Raw genomic sequence first — 19,380 nt, forward strand, 5'->3', positions numbered from 1 at the left:
CATCCTGCTGCCTCGGGCCGGCGGACCCCTGCGGAGCGGGGCCCCAGGCTGTCCTGGGGCCTCCTCCTGGGGGGCCCACACCCGCTGGGACCCCAGCTACCAGAGGAAGAAGAGTGCATGTCAGTTTCCTCGTATTACAGATGCCGTGATTTGTACAAAGTCTGTATCTTGCAGAATGTCTGGTTAAGAAGCATTACCAATAGGAATGGATCGATAGTTGAATAACGACTTTTCTTTTTATATACGTATTGATATAAAGTACAGCCAGGAAAAACCTAAAATCGCCTTTCTTTAAAAACATTTCCCAGTCTTTTTTTTTCCCCCAAGACTATTCTTAGACCAAGTCAAATTCTCACCATTTAGTTACTTTTTTTTTTTTTTTTTTTGAGATTAGAGGAAGAATTTGTAAATATTTATTTAGACCTTTGGTATTTATTAAAGCAGTTACTCACAGTGGAAGTGAATGGATCGGGAGAAAAGCCTTTGAAAAAGTTTTCTCCGGTTTGTTAGGTCACTCTAAAGAAAGTGTAGCAAGCCTTCTGTGACATCTCCTCGGTCCCATCCTGCGACACCAGTTCCCTGAGCTGCTATGCCAGATGGTACCCTCTGCCCTGCCTCCTCGTCCTCCACTCCTCACTGAGGAACTAGCAACAAAGGACACGTGACCTTCTTTGGTTGTTTATCAAGTTTCAAAACTTCGATCCACCCCTATGAGAGCAAGTTATTGTGGAACTATTTTTGGTGTAAAATCATTCCAGAGTATGTAATATTTACCTGATAGCTGCATGAACGTGAGATTCGTGTTCCTTTGGCTTTTTTTTTTTTGTCTCTGTTGACGGGGTTGCACATTTCCAAGTTACTACAGCGTGAAACTGTGTTTAAAAAAAAAAAAAAAACATAAAAAAAAGAGATTGTGGCCTGGTTTTGTAAAAGTTTTAGGTAAAAATTACAACTGATTGTTTTAGGAATCATTACTGAAAATTTCCTGCAATCGTAAAGCTGTATCCACATGTGGAGCTTAGCCACTGTGGCAGTGTACGTCTCATGGTGGCTGTCTGGTTCTATGACGCATTCTGGCATTTTGTAAGCTGCTCTGACTAGCAATATATAGATTCATTTAATGTGTTAACATTGGTTAATAAATGTATTTAAAAAACCCACTCACTCTGATAAGCTATTGATTCAGTCCACTCCACTACGTGTCTAAACATTGCCTAATGAGCCCAGCTCACCATCTGCAGCCCAGTTTTACATTAAATTACTCCATTCCACGGAATCCCTTCTCTTTAACTTGGGGGGAGGGGCGGGTGTGACGGAGGGTCCAGGTGGAATGGAACTGGAGGTGAATTTAGGGCTTCACGTTCGCCCAGTTTGCTTGTTCACGGCCAGCACTCTCCAACTTGAACCATTCCTCCAGCCCTGCTTGTATTTATTTTTATAAAGGTGATAGGAAAGTATTGGAAAATAAATATGGCAGAGAAAGAGCAAATGGCACAGCATTTCAGCCTGTGTCCGCCCCTTGGCTGTCCTGGGTTGCTGGGGTTGGTGGTTGCTAGCTTTCTCTCTACTTCCTGAAAGGTTGGGGTCCCTGAGGTTTACTCTCCCATGCTTCCTTCTGCATTCTGTTCTTTCTCATTCCTATGGGGCTCCTGCCCCCATTTTGTTGCTGCTTCATGAGATTATCCTGTCATCTAAAATGCTACAGACCACAATCCACAGATTGTCTAGTAAAAGGGAAAAAAGAAACTGGACATAGGATATTTGCGTGGAAATGGTCTTGTTTTAGTGGAAGGGAAACTTGTAGGTAGCATTATACCCAGACAATATCCCTGGTCTTGCTGTCTAAGGATAGTCTAGACAGATAAAATGAGTTTAACTTCCCTAGGTCTGTCCAATCTCAGGCAGAGCCCAGTGTTTTCACCCTGATAATAGACTAAAACACATGAAGTCATTAAGTAAACCTTTGAAATTGCTCTCAGTAATGGAATCAGGTGTCAGTGGCTTTGCTTTTCTCTCCCAGTTCGCTGGCCTCTGACCTCAGTTCAGGGTAGACTCAAAACATCCTCATGCTGGGCCGGGAGTTTGGCCTAGTGGTTAAAGTGCTTGCCTAGCATGCACGAAGACCCGGGTTCGATTCCTTGGTACCACATACATAGAAAAAAGCCGGAACTGGTGCTGAGGCTCAAGTGGTAGAGCTCTAGCCTTGAGAAAGTCCAAGGACAGTGCTCAAGCCCAGGACTGGCCAAAAAAAAAAAAAAAATCCTGATGCTAACTGCGCTACTGAGCAGGTCATGGTCATCTTAACATTCAGAATTATCTTCAGGATAAGAGTTTCTGACCAGCAGGGCACAGCACACAGCTGTGGTCCTGGCCGCTCGGGAGGCTGAGATCTGAGGATAGCGGTTCAGAGCCAGCGTGGAAGGCAAGGAGGGCGTCTGTGAGACTGCCAGCTCCCATTAACCAGCAAAGCGCTGGAAGGCAGCTGTGGCTCTTGAACTAGAGCAGCCATCTTCAGTGAAAAAGCCAAGTGAGGGGGGGACAGTGAGTTAAAGCCCCAGTGCCAGCCACACACAACCATTCGCCCGATGAAATTAGTGGAGTAAAACAGGAGTTCTGTACCCGCTGCCACTGACTGTCCTTATTCTCTGAACAAAAGATCGGGTTCCTGGGTGATTGAGGCTATGGCGTAGAGACTGCTGGGAAGACAAGTTACGCTGAGAAAATGGAGGCACTCAGAAGACAGGAAGAAGACAGATGGAAATGCATCCCCATAAGTCACTAGTTACATAACAAAATATTTCTTAGGGGTGGGGTGTGGTGATGGTGGTCCTGGGATTTGAACTCGGGGTCTAGGAGCTACCCCTTACCTTTTTTTTTTTTTTTCAGTTGTGGGGCTTGAACTCTGGGCCTGGGCACTGTCCCTGAGCTCTTCCACTTAAGGGTAGTGCTCTAGTACTTGAGCCACAGTGCCACTTCCAGTTTTCTGGTGGCTAATGAAATAAGGGTCTCATGCACTTTTGTGCTTGGGCTGGCTTTGAACTGTGATCCTCAGATCTCAGCCTCCTGAGCAGCTAGGATTGCAGGCGTGAGCCACTGGTACCCAGCTGCCCCTTAGCTTTTTTTGCTCATGGCTAACACAGTTCCACTTCTAGCTTTTTAGTGCTTAACTGGAGATGAGTCGCTCCGATTAGCTTTGAACCATGACTGTCAGATGTCAGCACCCAGAAACAGCACAAAACATTTTAACACGCCAACACCCAAGTGTTTGACTTGGTGCTTGCATAAAGGGCTCATTCAGGTGAGCTTTGATTGCAGGGTTCTTTTTCATTGTTGCTTCTCAGAAGAGTCTTAAACACCGGTGGTCAGAAACCAATAGCAAACCTGCTCACCTCTGCAAATGGCAGGGCCTTGTGAACTGTGTCTTGTCTTAGCACGGGGGAGTCGTGATGTCCAAGGGATCCTGTGTTTCCCGTGGGGCAGTGCCCCCGGTGCTCCTAAATAGACCAGATCTGGCAGACAGGGCCTGGTGGACTGCTCTCCTCTACCACCCCCAAGGGCCCAGCAGGCCCACTCACCTTACATGCAAAAGGAGCCCGGCCGTCAAAGCGGGCATTCTATCACTGAAGACACAGCCAGGCCCACGTGCTCCGTCAGGTGTTGTCCGTCTTGTCAGTTGTTCTCTGACAGGTGTTTGTGCGCTTTCACAGCCTTAAGCAGCCGCCACCTCCTGCATGGGACCTGAACGCCCTGGAAGCAGGGGTTGCTACAAAATGCAAGGATTGCACAGCTGTCCTGCATGGCAGTTGCAGAAAGGAAAGAAAGAAAGGAGAGAAAGAAAAAAGAAAGGAAGAAAGAAAGGAAAGAAGGAAGTGGCACTGTGGCTCAAGGGGTAGAACTCGGGGACAACGCCCAGGTCCAGAGCTCAAGTTCCAGGATGGACCAAAAAAAAAGGAAGAAAGAAAAAGAAGGAAGGAAGGGAAAGAAAGAGAAAGGGCAGAGGAAAGGGAGGAAGGGAGAGAAAGGAGGGAGGGAAGGAGGAAAAGGAGGGAGGGACAGAAGAAATGGACAAAAGAAAGGACCGTGGCCCTAGGCCCAGCTCCTTCTGCTCCTTGCAGCCCGCAGGCCGCTTAGCAGTTAGGCCAGGACCTAGAGCTCCGAGAAGTCTTAGAGGCAGTTGTGGGGAGAGAGAGCTCGGTGGTGCAGGGTGAGTTGGCAGGGCGGGTGGCTGAGGGTGGGGACCACAGGGGACACCTTGGGGCTAATGCCCAGGAGAAGCTCCTCTGCTCCCACTCGTGTTAGAGTTGGAGTGTGATGGCTGTCGGGGTGGAGAGTGGGGGCAGGGCGGTTCTTTGCTTCCTTCTCCTTTTCTCCTCCACCCTGAGCGTGCGTGCGTGCGTGCGTGCGTGCGTGTGCAAGTGCTGGTAGTAGGGCTGGAACTCAGGGCCTGGGCACTGTTGGTTAGCTTTTTTACTCAAGGCTGATGCTTTACCACTCTAGCCACAGTTCACCTCTGGCTTTTCGCTGATTCATTGGAAAAAGCTTTCCTGCCTGGTCTGGGGTGTCCGGGAATGGTGATGCGTAAGGAATTCTGTGGTTTCCAGGGAATTAGGGCAAGGTATGGAGGGCTGGGAACCAAGTGTTCCTCATTCTCCCACATATCAGACCCTTGGCTTCTGGTGCAGTCCTCAGAATCCAGCCTCCTGAGTCACCGGGAGGCCACACGGGAGCCCCTGGCTACTAAACTGAGAAGTTTAAATTTTATCAACCCTGGGGACAAAGACGCGTTGGCATCCCATGGGGTTAGGTGGCCTGGGAGAACCGAGGCAGGCTGGGCCAGGATCTTGGCAGCCCCAGCTTCCCCGCTTTGGTTTAGGAATGGAAGAAAACACTGGTGTGCTGCAGAGCCGAGACTGGAAAGAGCAGCCCTCAGGCTGAAGGTCAGACAACCAGCCATTGCTTTCCAAAGATAAAGGCCTAAGAATTCTCCGATCAAGGGCAAAAGTCACAGACTTGGCCTGGGAGAAGAAGGCAGCCGGGGTGGGCACAGCTGACCCGTGCCAGTGCAGCAGCAGCAGCAGCAGCAAGAACCCTGGAGAAAGCGCCCGGCCGATGCGTGCACTCGGGGCTTGTGCTCCAAAATGACACCAATAACGTGCACGCTTGCAGCAAAGTGTAAACAAATATATTCCGATATATTTACAAGAGTCTTAGAAAAAGAAGTTCACAAAACAGTTGTCGCTACTGGACTTGTTCTGACCAATACACGTCTACATCAAAACTTAAGACAGGATTCCAAGGGTGGCGGTTGGTACTCAATTCTGCAGCAGATCATGGGGACGGAGCCGGCTGCAGTCCCCTAGTATGGGTCGTGCCGCTCTGGCTGGAAGTGGTCCCAGAGACTCTTCCATGGTACCAATTAAGAAACTGCTATTTTCAGAGCAACAAAAATAAAAGCTTTTATTTGTTCATTTGAATATAAAACAGGCGTTATCACAGATGTACAAAGCGTACTGGTGGTTGAACATACAAGAAGGTTGCTGTCCTTTGCACATAAAAATTTTGTTTGAAACTGTGGTTGGTTGAGTACCTGAACTTCTCTAACCAGTCACCACGCTCTGAAATAACGCTGCTAACATTCAACTGATAAAAGGGATCGTTTTCCCTTGGGTAAAGTGTCAAGCAGGATTAAATATATATAATAAACAAGCACCATAAGGAATCTGCTCCTGTTTGATTCGGTCTGTGTTTCAACGTTCTTCATGTACCCTCTTTTTGTGCAAGTTGATTACATGGTTTTGGCTGACTTCAAAAGCACAAGGTCACAAGACAAATTTTTTTTTACATTCTCATGAATGATTTATCTACAGTACAATCTCTAATAGCGAACAATCCTTCTTTCTTTATTGCTGAGACTGGTGGTAGCTAAGTGTTTCCTTTCCTTCTGCTTGCACAACTACACTTCAGGCTTAGTCCACCAACTCTTTTGAACCTAAACCCTCCTATCAGAGACGACAGGATACAGAAGAGACCTGCTGGTATCTGCTTCCACAACGGCTCTGCAGCGTTCGCCCTCCTCGGGTATAAAGTTGAAATGGTGAAAGTTAGTTATGCTTGAAGTGACGTCTAGATTTGCTTTGCTTCCTGACACTGCATTGCGATGGTGTTCAGTAAGGAATGTCCTATCTGAAGCTTGAGACCTACTTCCCCTTAAACAAGGTGTGAGTGTGTAAGAAAATGTCTTCTTTTTTTTTTTTGTCTGTATGCGGTGGGGATTTTCTCCCGTGAGGAAGCTGAAGACTTAGGAATGTTTGTCTGAAGCATGTACACAAATACTCAAACACAGCAAGAACAAATAATAGTTTCGAAATCAACTGATTTGCAAAGATGGAAATAGGCTCTACACATGCAGACAAAATCTTCAAAATGTGCCACGTAATTCTTTTTAATAATCTGCCTTGGATCTCAGAAGTCAAATAAAACACTCTGTTAGCAAAGGGCTTAACTGGTAGCTGCATCAAACAAAAGCAAAAACACCATCTACCACACAGGCAAGGAAGATTTCTCCATGCCGCCCAGCTTGGTCTCCGTCATGCACGTGAGTGGTAGCCAGGTCCTGGAGAAGGACCAGACCGCGGCAACTAGAAAACCAGTCTATCTGCTGCATGGATATCTGTTGATTGGACACAGGCCGATTCAATTTAGAAACGCGGATGAGCTGTGCGATCTAGAGAGTGTGCCAGGCAGGGACAGAAACCAGGGATGCAAGGACCTCTGGCTTCAGCCAGAGCTCCATCCTATGTCCCCGTGGTGGGGCGGGGCGGGGTTTGTGCCAGCGTGCTGGGAACCCAGAGACAGAGGTTTACGGAGGTGGCTGTGTCTTCAGACAGAGGTGACATTCGTTATGTGAGTTGCTTCCTCTCAAAGCCGCCAGGACTTCCTGTCCACTCCCTTAGCGGCTGGCAGAGGACAAATCAACAAACCCAGGACCTAGGACCACAGGATGCCATTCTTTTCATATCAAGGAAGCAAAAAAAAAGATGACATTGACAAACAAAAAGGGAGGGGGGAAAGAAAAACCTTATTGTGCAATAAATTCTTGCAGCTAAGAAAACAGTGCCGTTCGCCAGCCTGGAGCCCTGGGCACAGGCTGGCACAGACACATCCACCGTCAGCCTCAGCACACCGAGCCTTCAACTCCATCCTGTCCCCCGCTGGTCTGGGGTTCTAGAAGGAACCATGGGGAAGGGTGACTGCTGGCGAGGGCCACTTTGGGGGGGGAGCTGCGGACAGTGGAGGCATACCATGCAAGTGACAGGTTCTGCATTTAAACTTTAAAATCTCCTTTTGTTCATTAGTGAATTTATATTTCATATATATATATATTTGTTGTGATACTATCCACGCAAGATAATACAACACTTTTTTTATATTAGCAAACATTACAAGACTTTAATATTCTTGAATGTTTTTTTTCTCTTTTATACTTCTAAAGAGATCAAAATAAATTAAACAGTTTGTACATAATTACATATTGAGGAAGTTAACTTATTTTTATCTTTTTAGTTTAGTACAAAGATATTTGCAAGATAGTTGCCGAAATACACCTTATTTATAATTGCTTCTCATTCTAAACTAACAGCAAAGACCAGACACTGGCCTCTGATTTTCAGCACGTCTCCAACAAAGAAAACTGCTAAACTCCAGCTGCAAGGTGCTACCTGTTGGAATTTTTTTTTTCGTACCTCAACAAACTCTCCTAGAAGGGTGAGATCTAGCAATGGCTTAAATCAGTAACATTTCCATGTCATTAAGATTTCATGACACATTAAAACAGAGAAAACAATTTTTTGTCACACTACATAAATTGTTTAAAAGAACCCATCTGGAGGGCAGAATATGGTTTTTTTAATCGCTATTTCGGCTTAACAAAATACCACATTTACGAAGAGAGCACTTATTACCTGATCATAAAAATAAAAAAAAAAAAGAAAAAAGTTTTTTGAAATGAGCTTTTCCCACAAACTGAAGGCAGCGATCCCAAGTCTTTCTGAGCAAAATTCAGCGGTAAATTCACATTTCGTCTCCATGCCGGGGGAGGGGGGAGGGGGGGGCGACTGCTCGGAGAGGCGCCCCGTCCCCCGCGAGGCCGTCCGTGGGGGTGGCCGTGGACGGAGGAGGGGTGGCGGGGGCCGGGCGCGGTTACATGTTGTAGGCCACGTAGATGGGGTCGAGCTGGTCGGCCAGGAAGCCATCCCGCAGGTGCATGCGCTGCTTCTCCCCTCGGGAGTTGATGGGGATGACCCCCACGTCCACCACCACCACCACGCCCACCACCAGGTAGTGCTCCTCCAGTACCACGTTGGTCACCAGCGGCACCAGGTCCAGGGCCTCCTGCTCCGACCCGTCCAGCTCCACCACCACCACCAGCAGGTTTGTCCAGGTGAACACGGCGCTGGAAGACAGCAGAGACACGTGCGTCCACGGGAGGCGCCCCCACGCCTGCAGGGACTCCCGTGGGCTGCAGGCCAGGCCGCCAAGGCCAGGAGGGAATCCCTTACTGGCTCGAGGGCTGCTGCGGGATGAGGACAAAGACACACACCGGACACAGCTCCGTCATCCCGGTGCTGCCTGTGGCTTCCTGCCTGAGAGGCAGGGATGGGGTCAGACGCCGTGGCTCTTCCCGAGCTGCACCCCAGCACCCCGACCTCTCCCTCCACCCCGCCCCGGAGCACAGGGCCCCGATCGCAGCACAAACAAGCGTTGGCCCCTTTGCTCCTGGAAAACATCACGGAGGTGACGTCGGTGGCAGTGCCCACGCCCTGCGCCTCTGCCCCCACCTACCATTCCGTGACACTCTTATGGGCTCTGATGACCGAGGTCTCGATGTCTATCGGATGGTACCGCATCCCTCTCAGCTCCATGGCTTCGTCCAGTGCCCCCACCACGTACAGGGCGTCGTGGCGCTCTGCGGGGAGAAAGCGGTGAGCCCGTGCGAGGAGGGGGCGTGCTGTCCCTGGGAAGTCTGTTTCTCCTGAGGCTGGGCTCACAGCCCAAGCCCCCCAGCCCCTCTGCCTAACTCACCTAAGTGCTCCACTGTGTGGATCCCATGAAGAGAGGGGAGTGGGCGTCCTTTCTTGCAGAGTTTATGAATGAAAATCTCCTTCGGCCAGGAAGGGTCTCCCACTTTCTAGGCAGGCACTCTACCAAGCGAGCCAGACCTCTGGCTGCTGTTGTGTTTCAGACAGGGCATCGTGCGCTGTGTTTAGGGTGAGCCCTGGGCTGTGATCCTGCCCGCAGGCCTCCTGGGTGGCTGAGGTTTCCCCATACTTGACACACACTTCCTTTGACCTTACACAAACACTACACGTTTCATGTCCATTTCCTCAGTGTGTATGTCGCGGGGGTCCACATTTTTTTAGGGACCAGGGACGCGAAAATCACAACAGTGTCCTGCCACCCCAGAGCTGAGCAGGACAGCCCTTCTGAGGGATTTATTTCACTTCTACCCAAACTCGTCACACGGCATGCGCTGACAAACTGGGCTAGAGTGTCACTGGAGCCCGTGCTTCTCTCTCTCCAGGGGTGTGTATGGCAGGGCACAGTGTGGGTACCAGAGCCCTGGGCTGCCCGCTCCTGGACAGCCAGAATGCACATCCCGCCGCCTCTGGCTCCTTTCCCTTCCCTGCCCTGGTGGCAGGGTGGCCAGGGGTTGACCAGGGCAGGGGTGAGTGACTCACTGCAGCCCTCAAAACGCTGCGGTCTGCGCTTAGCAGGGGCTGCTTTCCTAGCTCTGCAGTCGTCTCAGCTCTCAGGCAGCGTCCCCTCACTGGACATGCCTGTTCAGAGGCTGCAGCAAGCGCACTTCTCCTTCCGTGCCAGCTTCTCAGACCTCACACAGGTGCAGCCTCTGCCTGCGGCACGGCGGCCACTCACCTCCGTTGGCGTCTGTGAGCTCGGTTCTCCGCAGGAAGCCCAGGTAGCCCGTCCTGGCCCAGATGGTCTGGGTGTCTCCGAAGCTCAGCCGGGAGTTGAAGTGATCTGACTGGAGAGATTCATCTCCATAAATCGTAAAATAGCCACTGGCGTTGTGGGCGCTGTGGACCCAGATCTGTGAAGAGAGCCACGCGTCAGCATGGGTGAGCTAGCCAGACCCCAGGGAAGAGAGGCTGGGCCAGTGAGAGTCAGAGAAGCGCAGTCTCCTCGGGTGGAAGGAGCAAGATGACGTTCGTTTCACTCAGGTTTCTGTGGAGGCAGAGGTCGAGTTTCCAAGAGAAAGGTTTGATACCAAGTCTATGGCCAGGCCACCAGCCAAGCCATCCATCTAATGGAAATTAATTAAACAAAATAACTGCAGAAGGTCTGCAAATAGTTTTTCAAAGTAAACCATGGGCAAACCATCCAAATGAGCATTTTAAGTTTTCTTTTGTCCCTTTCATCTGGCTAATATACTTTTGCAAATAGATCACAATCAAACAGTCCAATAGGAAAACACAACCTGAGACATCAAAAGAAAGGAAGAGGAATGCTGGAATGTCGGGCGCTTTGGGAAATGGTAAAGCAAAGGCACAGACTGACTCAGTCTGTGATGACCATGATGATGAAGCAGAGCCACGAAGAAGAGCAGAAGAAACAAACAAGCCAACGAAACGCCAGCCCCATGTTCTTCTGTGTGGAATAGGATCAGAGGTGTCGGTCTTTAGACCACAAGCTGTTTATGGCAGTCTGGAATTGGCTGGTTCCTTGATTTTATTTGCACTGGAGAGTTTCCTGAGGCCAAGAAGTCTGCTTAATTAGAAAATCCTAAGTCCTGAACCATGCCTGACACACACCAGGTACTTGGTAAATACCTGGGCACACACATAACAAAAGTGAAACAGAGAGAGAAGGCATACTGTCAAAGCTAATAACTGTTCTTTGCTCCCCATTACAAAAGTTTCCTGGCTAAGGCAGTGGGTTCCATTCAGTCATAAAGAGAAGACAATGCTCTGGAACCATGCGGGGCCGAACTTCAAGGGAATGTGTTTGGAAGAAGCCACACACTGCCTGGTTCCATACATGCAGACCCTAAAAGGCTGAGTCCACAGAATCAGAACCCACCGGCTTACTGCAGCCACTCTCCAGTCCCACGCGCTCTGCCCGGTCCACTTCCGAGAAAGCGCCATGGGCACAGGGCAGGCGGTTTGCCTGGGCGCCGCGTCTCACCCCAGCTACCCAGCCACCACCGACTCACCTCCCCGAGGTGGGAGTCCCCCAGTGGGCCTTTCGTTTCTGGATTGGCAATTATGATGCGAACCCCAGGAAGAATCTGGGCGAGAGAAGAGAAAGTGCATGAAAATGGTGAACAAAGACATACGCGCACGCGCACGCACACACACACACACACACACACGGCAGAAGCCTCACCGTTCAAGGGCTAGCCCTGGACAAACACATCTGAAGCACAAAGCGCTGGGGTGGCAGAATGCCTGCCTTACAAGGACAAGGTCTGGAGTTCAAACCGTGACCCATCCAAAAAAGACAGACAGGAAGGAAGGAAGGAAGGAAAGAAGGAAGGAAGGAAGGAAGGAAGGAAGGAAGGAAGGAAGGAAGGGAAAAAGAGGGGGATTCTGAGAAAAATAAACACATTAAAACAAGTTGGATGCTTTGCTAATAAAATAGAAATGTTCAGTTATTTCATGAATTGTGTGTGTGTGTGTGTGTGTGTGTGTGTGTGTGTGTGTGTGTGTATTGGTCTTGAGGTTTGAACTTGGTGTCTGGGCCACTCCCCTGAGCTCTTTTGCTCAAGGCCAGTGCTCTACTACTTAGCTACAGCTCTGCTTCTGGTTTTGGGTGAGTCTCATGGATTTTCCTGCCTAGGCTAGCTTTGAACCATGCTCCTCAGCTCTCAACCTCCTCAGTAGGTAGGTAAGATTACAGGTGTGAGCCCCCAGTGCCCAGCTATTCCGTGACTACTGACAGGAATGTAACACCACGGAGGAAGGGGAGGTGACAGGGTGACAAGAATGGCCACCCTGCCTTGAGAATCATGGGGAGAAGTAGGCAGGGGGTGAGGGCCCACAGGACCTCCAGATGATGTGGGTAGAGTGGCTCAGGAGGGGGCCACTTTCGTGGGGGTGCATGGAGTCTCAAAGACTCCTGCCCACGAGGGTGGTGTGATGACACGCGGGTTTCCCAACAGGACCCCACCCCCACCCCCGGGATATAAGAGCCCACTCTGCGGTGTGAGTGGCAGTGGGGTTTGCACTTCTGGTGGAGAGCTTGCCGCCATGAAGCAGCAGGCCAGGCGCGCTCACTGGCAGGGCAGGGTGCAGCTCCTAGCCTGAAGGCCAGCAGCACGAGACGAGATGCCGCGAGAGGGAGGAGCTGGCAACTGGGCCACTGAAGGGAACAAGTCTTCATTCAGGTTTAAATAGATTTCCTACCCTTTAGCTCTGGGAAAAAAGATGTTTAAAAAGTGGCAGAAACTAATAGCCGTCACCTGACAGTCACACTTCCTCTCCTTCCACATTAGCAAACACTCTGATTTTCACCTCACCTGCTAGATGTTCAGGATCAGTGTCACAGCTTATAACCCACCTTTTAGCTAGGTGCAAACCAGTGACTAAGTGACGCCCACTTGTATTTAATTTAAAAGAGCTAAGGAGGGGCTGGGAGTTTGGCCTACTGGTAAAGTGCTTGCCTAGCATGCACGAAGACCCGGGTTCGATTCCATGGTACTACATATATAGAAAAAAGCCCAGAACTGGTGCTGAGGCTCAAGTGGTAGAGCTCTAGCCTTGAGAAAGTCCAAGGACAGTGCTCAGGCCCTGAGCTCAAGCCCAGGACTGGCAAAAAAAAAAAAAGAGCTAGGGAACCTTCCTTACAGCCTGCAGACTTTATCTCCTGTGTTGCTTCCTCTCCTGCTTGCTGGAATGTGGAAATGATGGCTGGAGCTCAAGTAGCCCCGAGATCCCAAGGCAAATGGGAGCCATGTAGGGACAGGGTGTCTGGTGGGTTTGTGAACTCACAGACGCCTACATCACCGCTTTTGCATTAGAAATTATTTAACTGACACATGGTTATTTCAAGTTCCATAACCCAAAGTTTCTGACAGGATTTCCTCAGGGAATTGCTGGAACTTCTGTGGGGAGCAGATTTCACAAAGCACAGGCCTTGGCATTGCGCAGCCCACACACTGCCATGAAGTGTCCGCTCTGGATACTTACTTTTCCTGACTCCATCAGTGGCAAGCTGTGAGGAGACCCCCGTTCCACCAGCCGGACTCTGCAAACAGAGATGCACACCGTTACCAGCCGTGTCCGTGGCCCCGGCCACCTCCGCTGCCCTATCAACACCAGAGGAGCCAGCGGGCCTCTGGGCAACGTTCACAGTAAAGCAGAAACCCCAGACCAGCGCCCACAGCCGTGAAGGGCGTGGATCTGGAGCAAGGCCCCGCCCCGGGCCACACGGCCACAGGTGCGCAGGGACCTGGAAGGAGGGCCTGGCTCCTTCGCTCGGCCCTCCGCTCTGCCGGCTGGCTTGCTCTCTGAAACCTGCCCCAGGGGTCTCCCCTCCCACGGGGTCTCCCCATCTCTGGGGTCTCCCCTCCATGGGCCAGCCAGCCCCTTGATTGAGAACAGAATAACCTAAACCACGATCCCGGATTTGACACACTCCAGGCATTATGTGTTTAGATGTGTCTGGAATTACAGCATGCAGAAGGGACAGCACAGACACCTGCAGCATCTCGGCCCTGGGCTCACCTGTCACTCACACTTCACCCCACTTCACCTGTCACTTGTGCTCTCTCTACACCTACACCCACCCCACACACACTCACACGCATGCACTTACACACACGCGTGTGCGCTTTTTCTGAGCAACTTGAGAGTAAGTGGACATTAGAACCCTCCATTCTTAGGTAGGTCCTTTTTTATTCTTTTGCAGTCCTGGGGCTTGAACTCAGGGCCTGGGCACTGTCCTTGGGCTTTCTCAAGGCTAGTGCTTTGCCTCTTGAGCCACAGCACCACTTCTGGCTTTTTCTATGTATGTGGTACCGAGGAGTCGAACCCAGGTCTTCATGCATGCTAGGCAAGCGCTCTACCACTAGGCCACACTCCCAGCCCTCTGTGTGTTTCCTAGAGCAGCAATGCTTCCTATCAGCTTTAGTAACCTCCAGATTGAACCCAGCAAAACCCCGACCAAGTGAGGGCTCCCTGCTCGCCCTCACTCTCCCAAGCAGCTTCTGCACCTCACTGGGTTCTGGAGACCCCTATCTACCCCCTCAGGCCTCCTTCTGACCTTCTGGCAGAAAACCTCGCCACAGGGTCAGGCAGGAGGGTGCTGTGGCCTCCACATGAGGGCAGCCAGGGGCTGTGTGTGTGTGTGTGTGTGTGTGTGTGCTGACAGGTGCTGGGAATTCTGTGCAGTGGGAGGCGGGAGGAAGCCCTGCTGAGGGAAGCTGTGCCACCAGGGAAAGCTCGACACACCTCAGGGAGGTCCGAGCAGAAGAAAACACCGGATGTATGCTGGTAAACAGTGAAGGAAGTTGAAGGAGAGCACTGAGTCCCAGGAAGGGACTGCTGAGGAGGAAGGTGGTGGGGGCAGAGAAGGAACACGAGTGTCCCTATACAAATGACATAAAGGTCCTGGTTTCCATTTATTGTAAGTGAAACATGGAGGGAGGAGGAGGAGGAGGAGGAGGAGGAGGAGGAGGAGGAGGAGGAGGAGGAAGAAGAAGAGAAAAAGGAGAAGGAGAAGAAAAGAGGAGGAGGAGGAAGAAAAGGAGGAGAAAGAGGAGGAGGAGAAAAGAGAAGGAGGAGCCAGGTCGATGCAGGCCACTGAAGCCATGCCAGTCACCCACAAATGTGAGCTGTTCCCCAGGGCCTGCATGGCGTACTCTGCCAGCGATCCTGGCTGCTCCCCAGCCTGGAGGCCCATTCCGGAATCACAAGCACAGGAGTGAGCACGGCCTGCCACCGCCCACTGGGTCAGGCAGGGCTGGGCTGGGCTTCCGCTCCTGATCACACGACTGCTCTGCCGTAGCACTGGTGGGTGAGCAGGGGAAAGGAGCATGGTGTGTGGTGCAAAACAATACCTTCCCCGAGAACCTGCTACAAGCCTGTGCATCACGTGAACATGTGACATAAACAACTCCTGGGCTTCTCCACAACCCACGCATACATAGCACGACATATTCCAGGAGAAACAGTCTATACAAAAGCTGGGAAAATCCTTTCTTCTCTCCCGGGCCCCTCCATCAGTTTCCTTTGCTAGGGCAGAACTTCCCCTAGACCTATCTCATCAGGCTTGCTCCCCCGCCTCTCCTGCACCCTCGGTATAAACACATGCCAAGAAGACCATTTTCAGTCTTGCTAAGAGACAGTGTAGGGATCTGGAAGAAAAGAAAACCTAGCTTCTAACTGTTCATAAGTAGTCCTTCCCAAAACGTTCCACTCAGAGGGATGTAGGCAGAAGGTTGATATGTTATGAAGTGCAAAATGGCACCTGACCAAAATGGCCAAAGAAAAAAACCCCCACTCTCTGCTGTCAGCTAACCTTTCAGGTTAAACAACCCGGGCCTCAGATGCAACCATGTCTGAATCAGCATGGACAACTCTACGACTTTACCCATAAATTGGACCTGCACACCTGGCAACCACAGGAAGAAGAGAAAAGGAGAAAGAGAACCCGCCAGCGTGCTGTACCTGTCGTGTCTCAGGGCTCTCATGTCAACGTAGACGGTGGTTGGGTCAGGTCCTGACGTGCCCTGAAAGCAACGACACAATGTGGTTAACCCAAGCTTGCTGAGCTGGCAAACAACGCTGTGCTAAAACCTTAAACTGGAGAAATGAAAGACAAACGCTAAACGATGCTAAAACCACACCTTGCTACACTATGGGCTAATTTCCGGTGTGAAACACCTCAGGTTCTCAAAGGCAGACCTGACGGGGGAAGTCACCAAGACTGACTCCCCAATCATACCACGTCTACAGATGCATGTTTTGCCAAATGAAAGGCTGTGGCTGCAGGAAAAGGTTGGCTGGCAGAAGCTGGCTATCAAGAACCTGAAGCCTTACTTCACTACATGCTTCCAGAAAGGCCTGTTTTTAGAGGTGCAGATACCGAAGCCGCCGAGTGACGTGAACTGGCAGCTCACAGAGAGATCTGAGAAGTAACTGTTTTGTTCTTTGTGTTTTATGTGTGCTCTGTTTCTTGCTATTTTTGTCCCTGACATGCTCTGAGGAAGGCTGCACGTTTAGCCATGTCAGCAGCCGAGCAGAACTCTGTGGTTTGAGCTCCCTGACCTTATTGAACACAACAGTCCAGAAATCTTATCTTGGCGTCATAAATCCCTTCAAGAAATAGGCCGGCTTGACTTCCAACCAGAGATGTCTGTGCAGGTCACAGCAGTTTCTTGAAGCTGCTTGACAGACCAGCATTTTCTTAGGAAGGTAATGCAATACCCTAGAAATAGACTGGACCTACAACTGAGATTCCAGGAACAAAAATCTTTTAAAATTTATTTACACTCATATGTGGAACTACACTCAGGCGGAATCTCAATTTTGAACCCAAGGTATGTTTAAATGTAAGGATAAAAATAAAGTGAACTTCATAAAAACATGCCACTCGGAAATCCTGGCCTCTGTTATCTCATCACCAAGATGGAGAAAAGAACAGACATGCAAACTAGCACTCGGTGGTGGACACAGTAACAGAACGCGGGAAATATCCTTTCCAGCCTGTGCTGAGTCCGTGAAGCTGTGCTCTGGACCAGCGCTGAGTGAAGAAGGATCTGATGATCTGAGTGAGGCAAGACACATAGCTAAAGGGGATCAATTAAAACAACCAACAAAAGCAAATCAGAGAACAGGTCAGGAGAAGAAGATGATGGAATGTGGAAATGAGCCCAAACTGGCCAGAACCCACTGCTCATGACCAGTGGAATCACAGGATCTGCCACACCTGTGCCAGACCCGGCAGTGACCTCGTGGATCCTGGCCACAGCTCTACAGAGCCTCGTCCACCTCTGAACTCCACTTCTGGCCTGCCACAGTGTGGGAGTCCGTGAGGAGGTAAGGGGATACAGTGTGATGAACAGAAAAATCCCCTACCTGCTCAGCCAGTGTCCACAGCCTGTGAGGCTACAGCGGTGGGAGGGGGGTGGGACAAGAAGAAAGGAGAGAACACCAGACCAACAAAACCAGACAGAAATGACACACAGACATGCAAACAGAATGACCCGACAATTAAAAATGGGGTGTGGGAAGGGAAGGATGGGAGGACAATGCAGAAAGCAGGAAACAAAGTAAAAGAAGATCAAAAACAATGTCATATATGGAAAGCATTAAAATTAAACACTGTATCATTAAAGGTGAAAAAAAGATGTCAACTTATCCACAGAGTAGAAAGAGTAATAGGTCAGAAAAGAGAGTAATAAGCCACTAAGCATAGATACACAGATCTGAAGAATTTTTCAATAAATCAGGTACTACTAGACAGTGTGGTTTTATCCATGTTTTTACTCAGTATCTTTTTCTTCCTGAAGAATGTAAAACTTGTTTTATTGGTTAAATTGACTGAGCTTTTCTTTAGAGAAGCAGTTCAACATCCCCCCCCCTTTTTTTGCCAGTCCTGGCCTTGAGCTCAGGGCCTGAGCACTGAGCTTTCCTCAAGGATAGAACTCTACCACTTGAGCCACAGCACCATTTCCACCTTTTTCTATGTACGTGGTACCAAGGAATCGAACCAAGATCTCCGTGCATGCTAGGCGAGCACTCTACCACTAAGCCAAACTCTTGGCTCCAACAGTTCAACTTTCTAAGACAATAAAAGTCTGGGAGATTTTTATACCTAAAGTGTGGTGGACAGGCCCAGGGCCAGGAGCCAGCTGAGCCCTGCAGACATGAAAATATTGGGCCCCATCTCCTGGGGACACATGGGCACACACTGCTTCTGGCTGTGCAAGGCCTAAAACCGGCCTAGAGATCCCCGGGGGATTCTGAGAGTACATTTGTGATACTCACAAACTCCCTTTTTCTTCACACTACTTTGTTTGTTGCTTACAAATTAGAACACTGATGGATGCATCAAGCAATAAGGGAATACAAGTCACCTGAATTCAAATATCAGCTTTTCATTAACTGCGACAACATATATCAGTAGAAGAGGATGTAAAAGTTTCAGCGGAGTATGATCAATTCTTTGGAGTGCACAAGATCCCTAATTGCATTTTATTTATTCTTGCTGCCCTCTTCTCAGTGTGGTGTAGGGAAAACTAGTGGGTTTGAGAGACGAAGTTAATGAGAGCCTTATTGTAACTATTTGTTCTTAGAGTTTAAGATTTATATTGCCTCTCTGAGCTTTCCACTTAGTTTCTTGGTAACAATCAATGACTAATTCTATCACCAGAATGGTTGTATTTCTCTTTTACTGAGTGGCTTTCAAGATTTAGGGCTGATTAGAACTGCTGTTATTGTTTGAAATCCACAAAGTTATTTATAGTGAAGCTTTTTGTTTGTCATTACTTTTCTATATAATAAAAATCAAAGTTCTTGTTTATTTTTTTCCTTGGAGAACAGAAGCCGTCTCATTTTATCTTTCTCCTTTGCTGCTAGAAGGAAGGTTAGTTCTCTAACGCGACCAAGACATTCCAGCTTTAAATAGTAATTGTGGCTAGAGGAAATGTCTTTCCGACAAAGGTTAATAAACAAGTGACATGATTTAATAGTACTAAGAAAAAAATTTATGTTAAAGTTAATTAAACCCAGAAGTCATAATTTGATCTTCCCAATTGTCCACTTTAATCACAGATTAACCAACTGAAATTAAGTCATTGTTACAGCTCAATTCTGGGAGGTGTCATGCCTAAGGGAAACAAATGGTTCATGCTTTCTGTTTTACTTCATAGCTTTGTCAATTAGGAAAGTTTACTTTTTTGGGCCTATTTTTCTCATTGTAAACTGACTAAATTTTATACTTTATGACTAGGGAAGAAATAACTAGACTCTGTATCAAAGAGTCAACACATTGGTTAAAAAATACACTGGTTTTTGTTTTGTCTTTAGTGTGCATGTCATTTCTCTCCCTTCCAGGCCTCCTGGTCTTCATGGTTGGATTTGTGAATAACAGTAAATCCTTAATCTTCATTGGCAAGGAAGAGTTACAAATAAAGGCCTGGACTTTGTTTCATGGTGATTCATTCATTTATAGCATATGATATCCATTTATTCCATAAAACCAGTGAGTACTCAGTACTTTTTTTGTTGTTGGTGGCTGTGGGGCTTGAATTCAGGGCCTGGGCTCTGTCCCTGAGCAAGTCTTTCACTCAAGGCTAGGGCTCTACCACTTTGAGCCACAGCACTACTTCTGGTTTTTGAGTGGTTAATTGGAGATAAG

The 19,380-nt window shown here is 49.1% G+C and overlaps 1 protein-coding gene across 2 annotated transcripts in view; it reads right to left on the reverse strand.

Moving 5' to 3' along the window:
* Positions 1 to 6,239: 6,239 nt before the first annotated feature.
* The window catches only part of Dip2c (DIP2 acetate--CoA ligase C (putative)), a 228,832-nt gene continuing 215,691 nt past the window's right edge, over positions 6,240 to 19,380 (reverse strand). For both annotated transcript variants that reach the window (XM_090318795.1, XM_090318794.1), the window contains 6 exons: positions 15,687 to 15,748; positions 13,206 to 13,263; positions 11,231 to 11,305; positions 9,934 to 10,108; positions 8,842 to 8,965; positions 6,240 to 8,452 (listed from right to left, as the gene is read on the reverse strand). In XM_090318795.1, the coding sequence (XP_090174921.1) occupies positions 8,200 to 8,452; positions 8,842 to 8,965; positions 9,934 to 10,108; positions 11,231 to 11,305; positions 13,206 to 13,263; positions 15,687 to 15,748 (747 nt within the window). In that variant the 3' untranslated portion in view covers positions 6,240 to 8,199. The remainder of the gene's footprint in view (positions 8,453 to 8,841; positions 8,966 to 9,933; positions 10,109 to 11,230; positions 11,306 to 13,205; positions 13,264 to 15,686; positions 15,749 to 19,380) is intronic.

The sequence above is a fragment of the Megascapheus bottae genome, chromosome 26 (assembly GCF_031878675.1).
Source record: "Megascapheus bottae isolate mThoBot1 chromosome 26, mThoBot2.hap1, whole genome shotgun sequence".
Taxonomy (NCBI): Eukaryota; Metazoa; Chordata; class Mammalia; order Rodentia; family Geomyidae; genus Megascapheus; species Megascapheus bottae.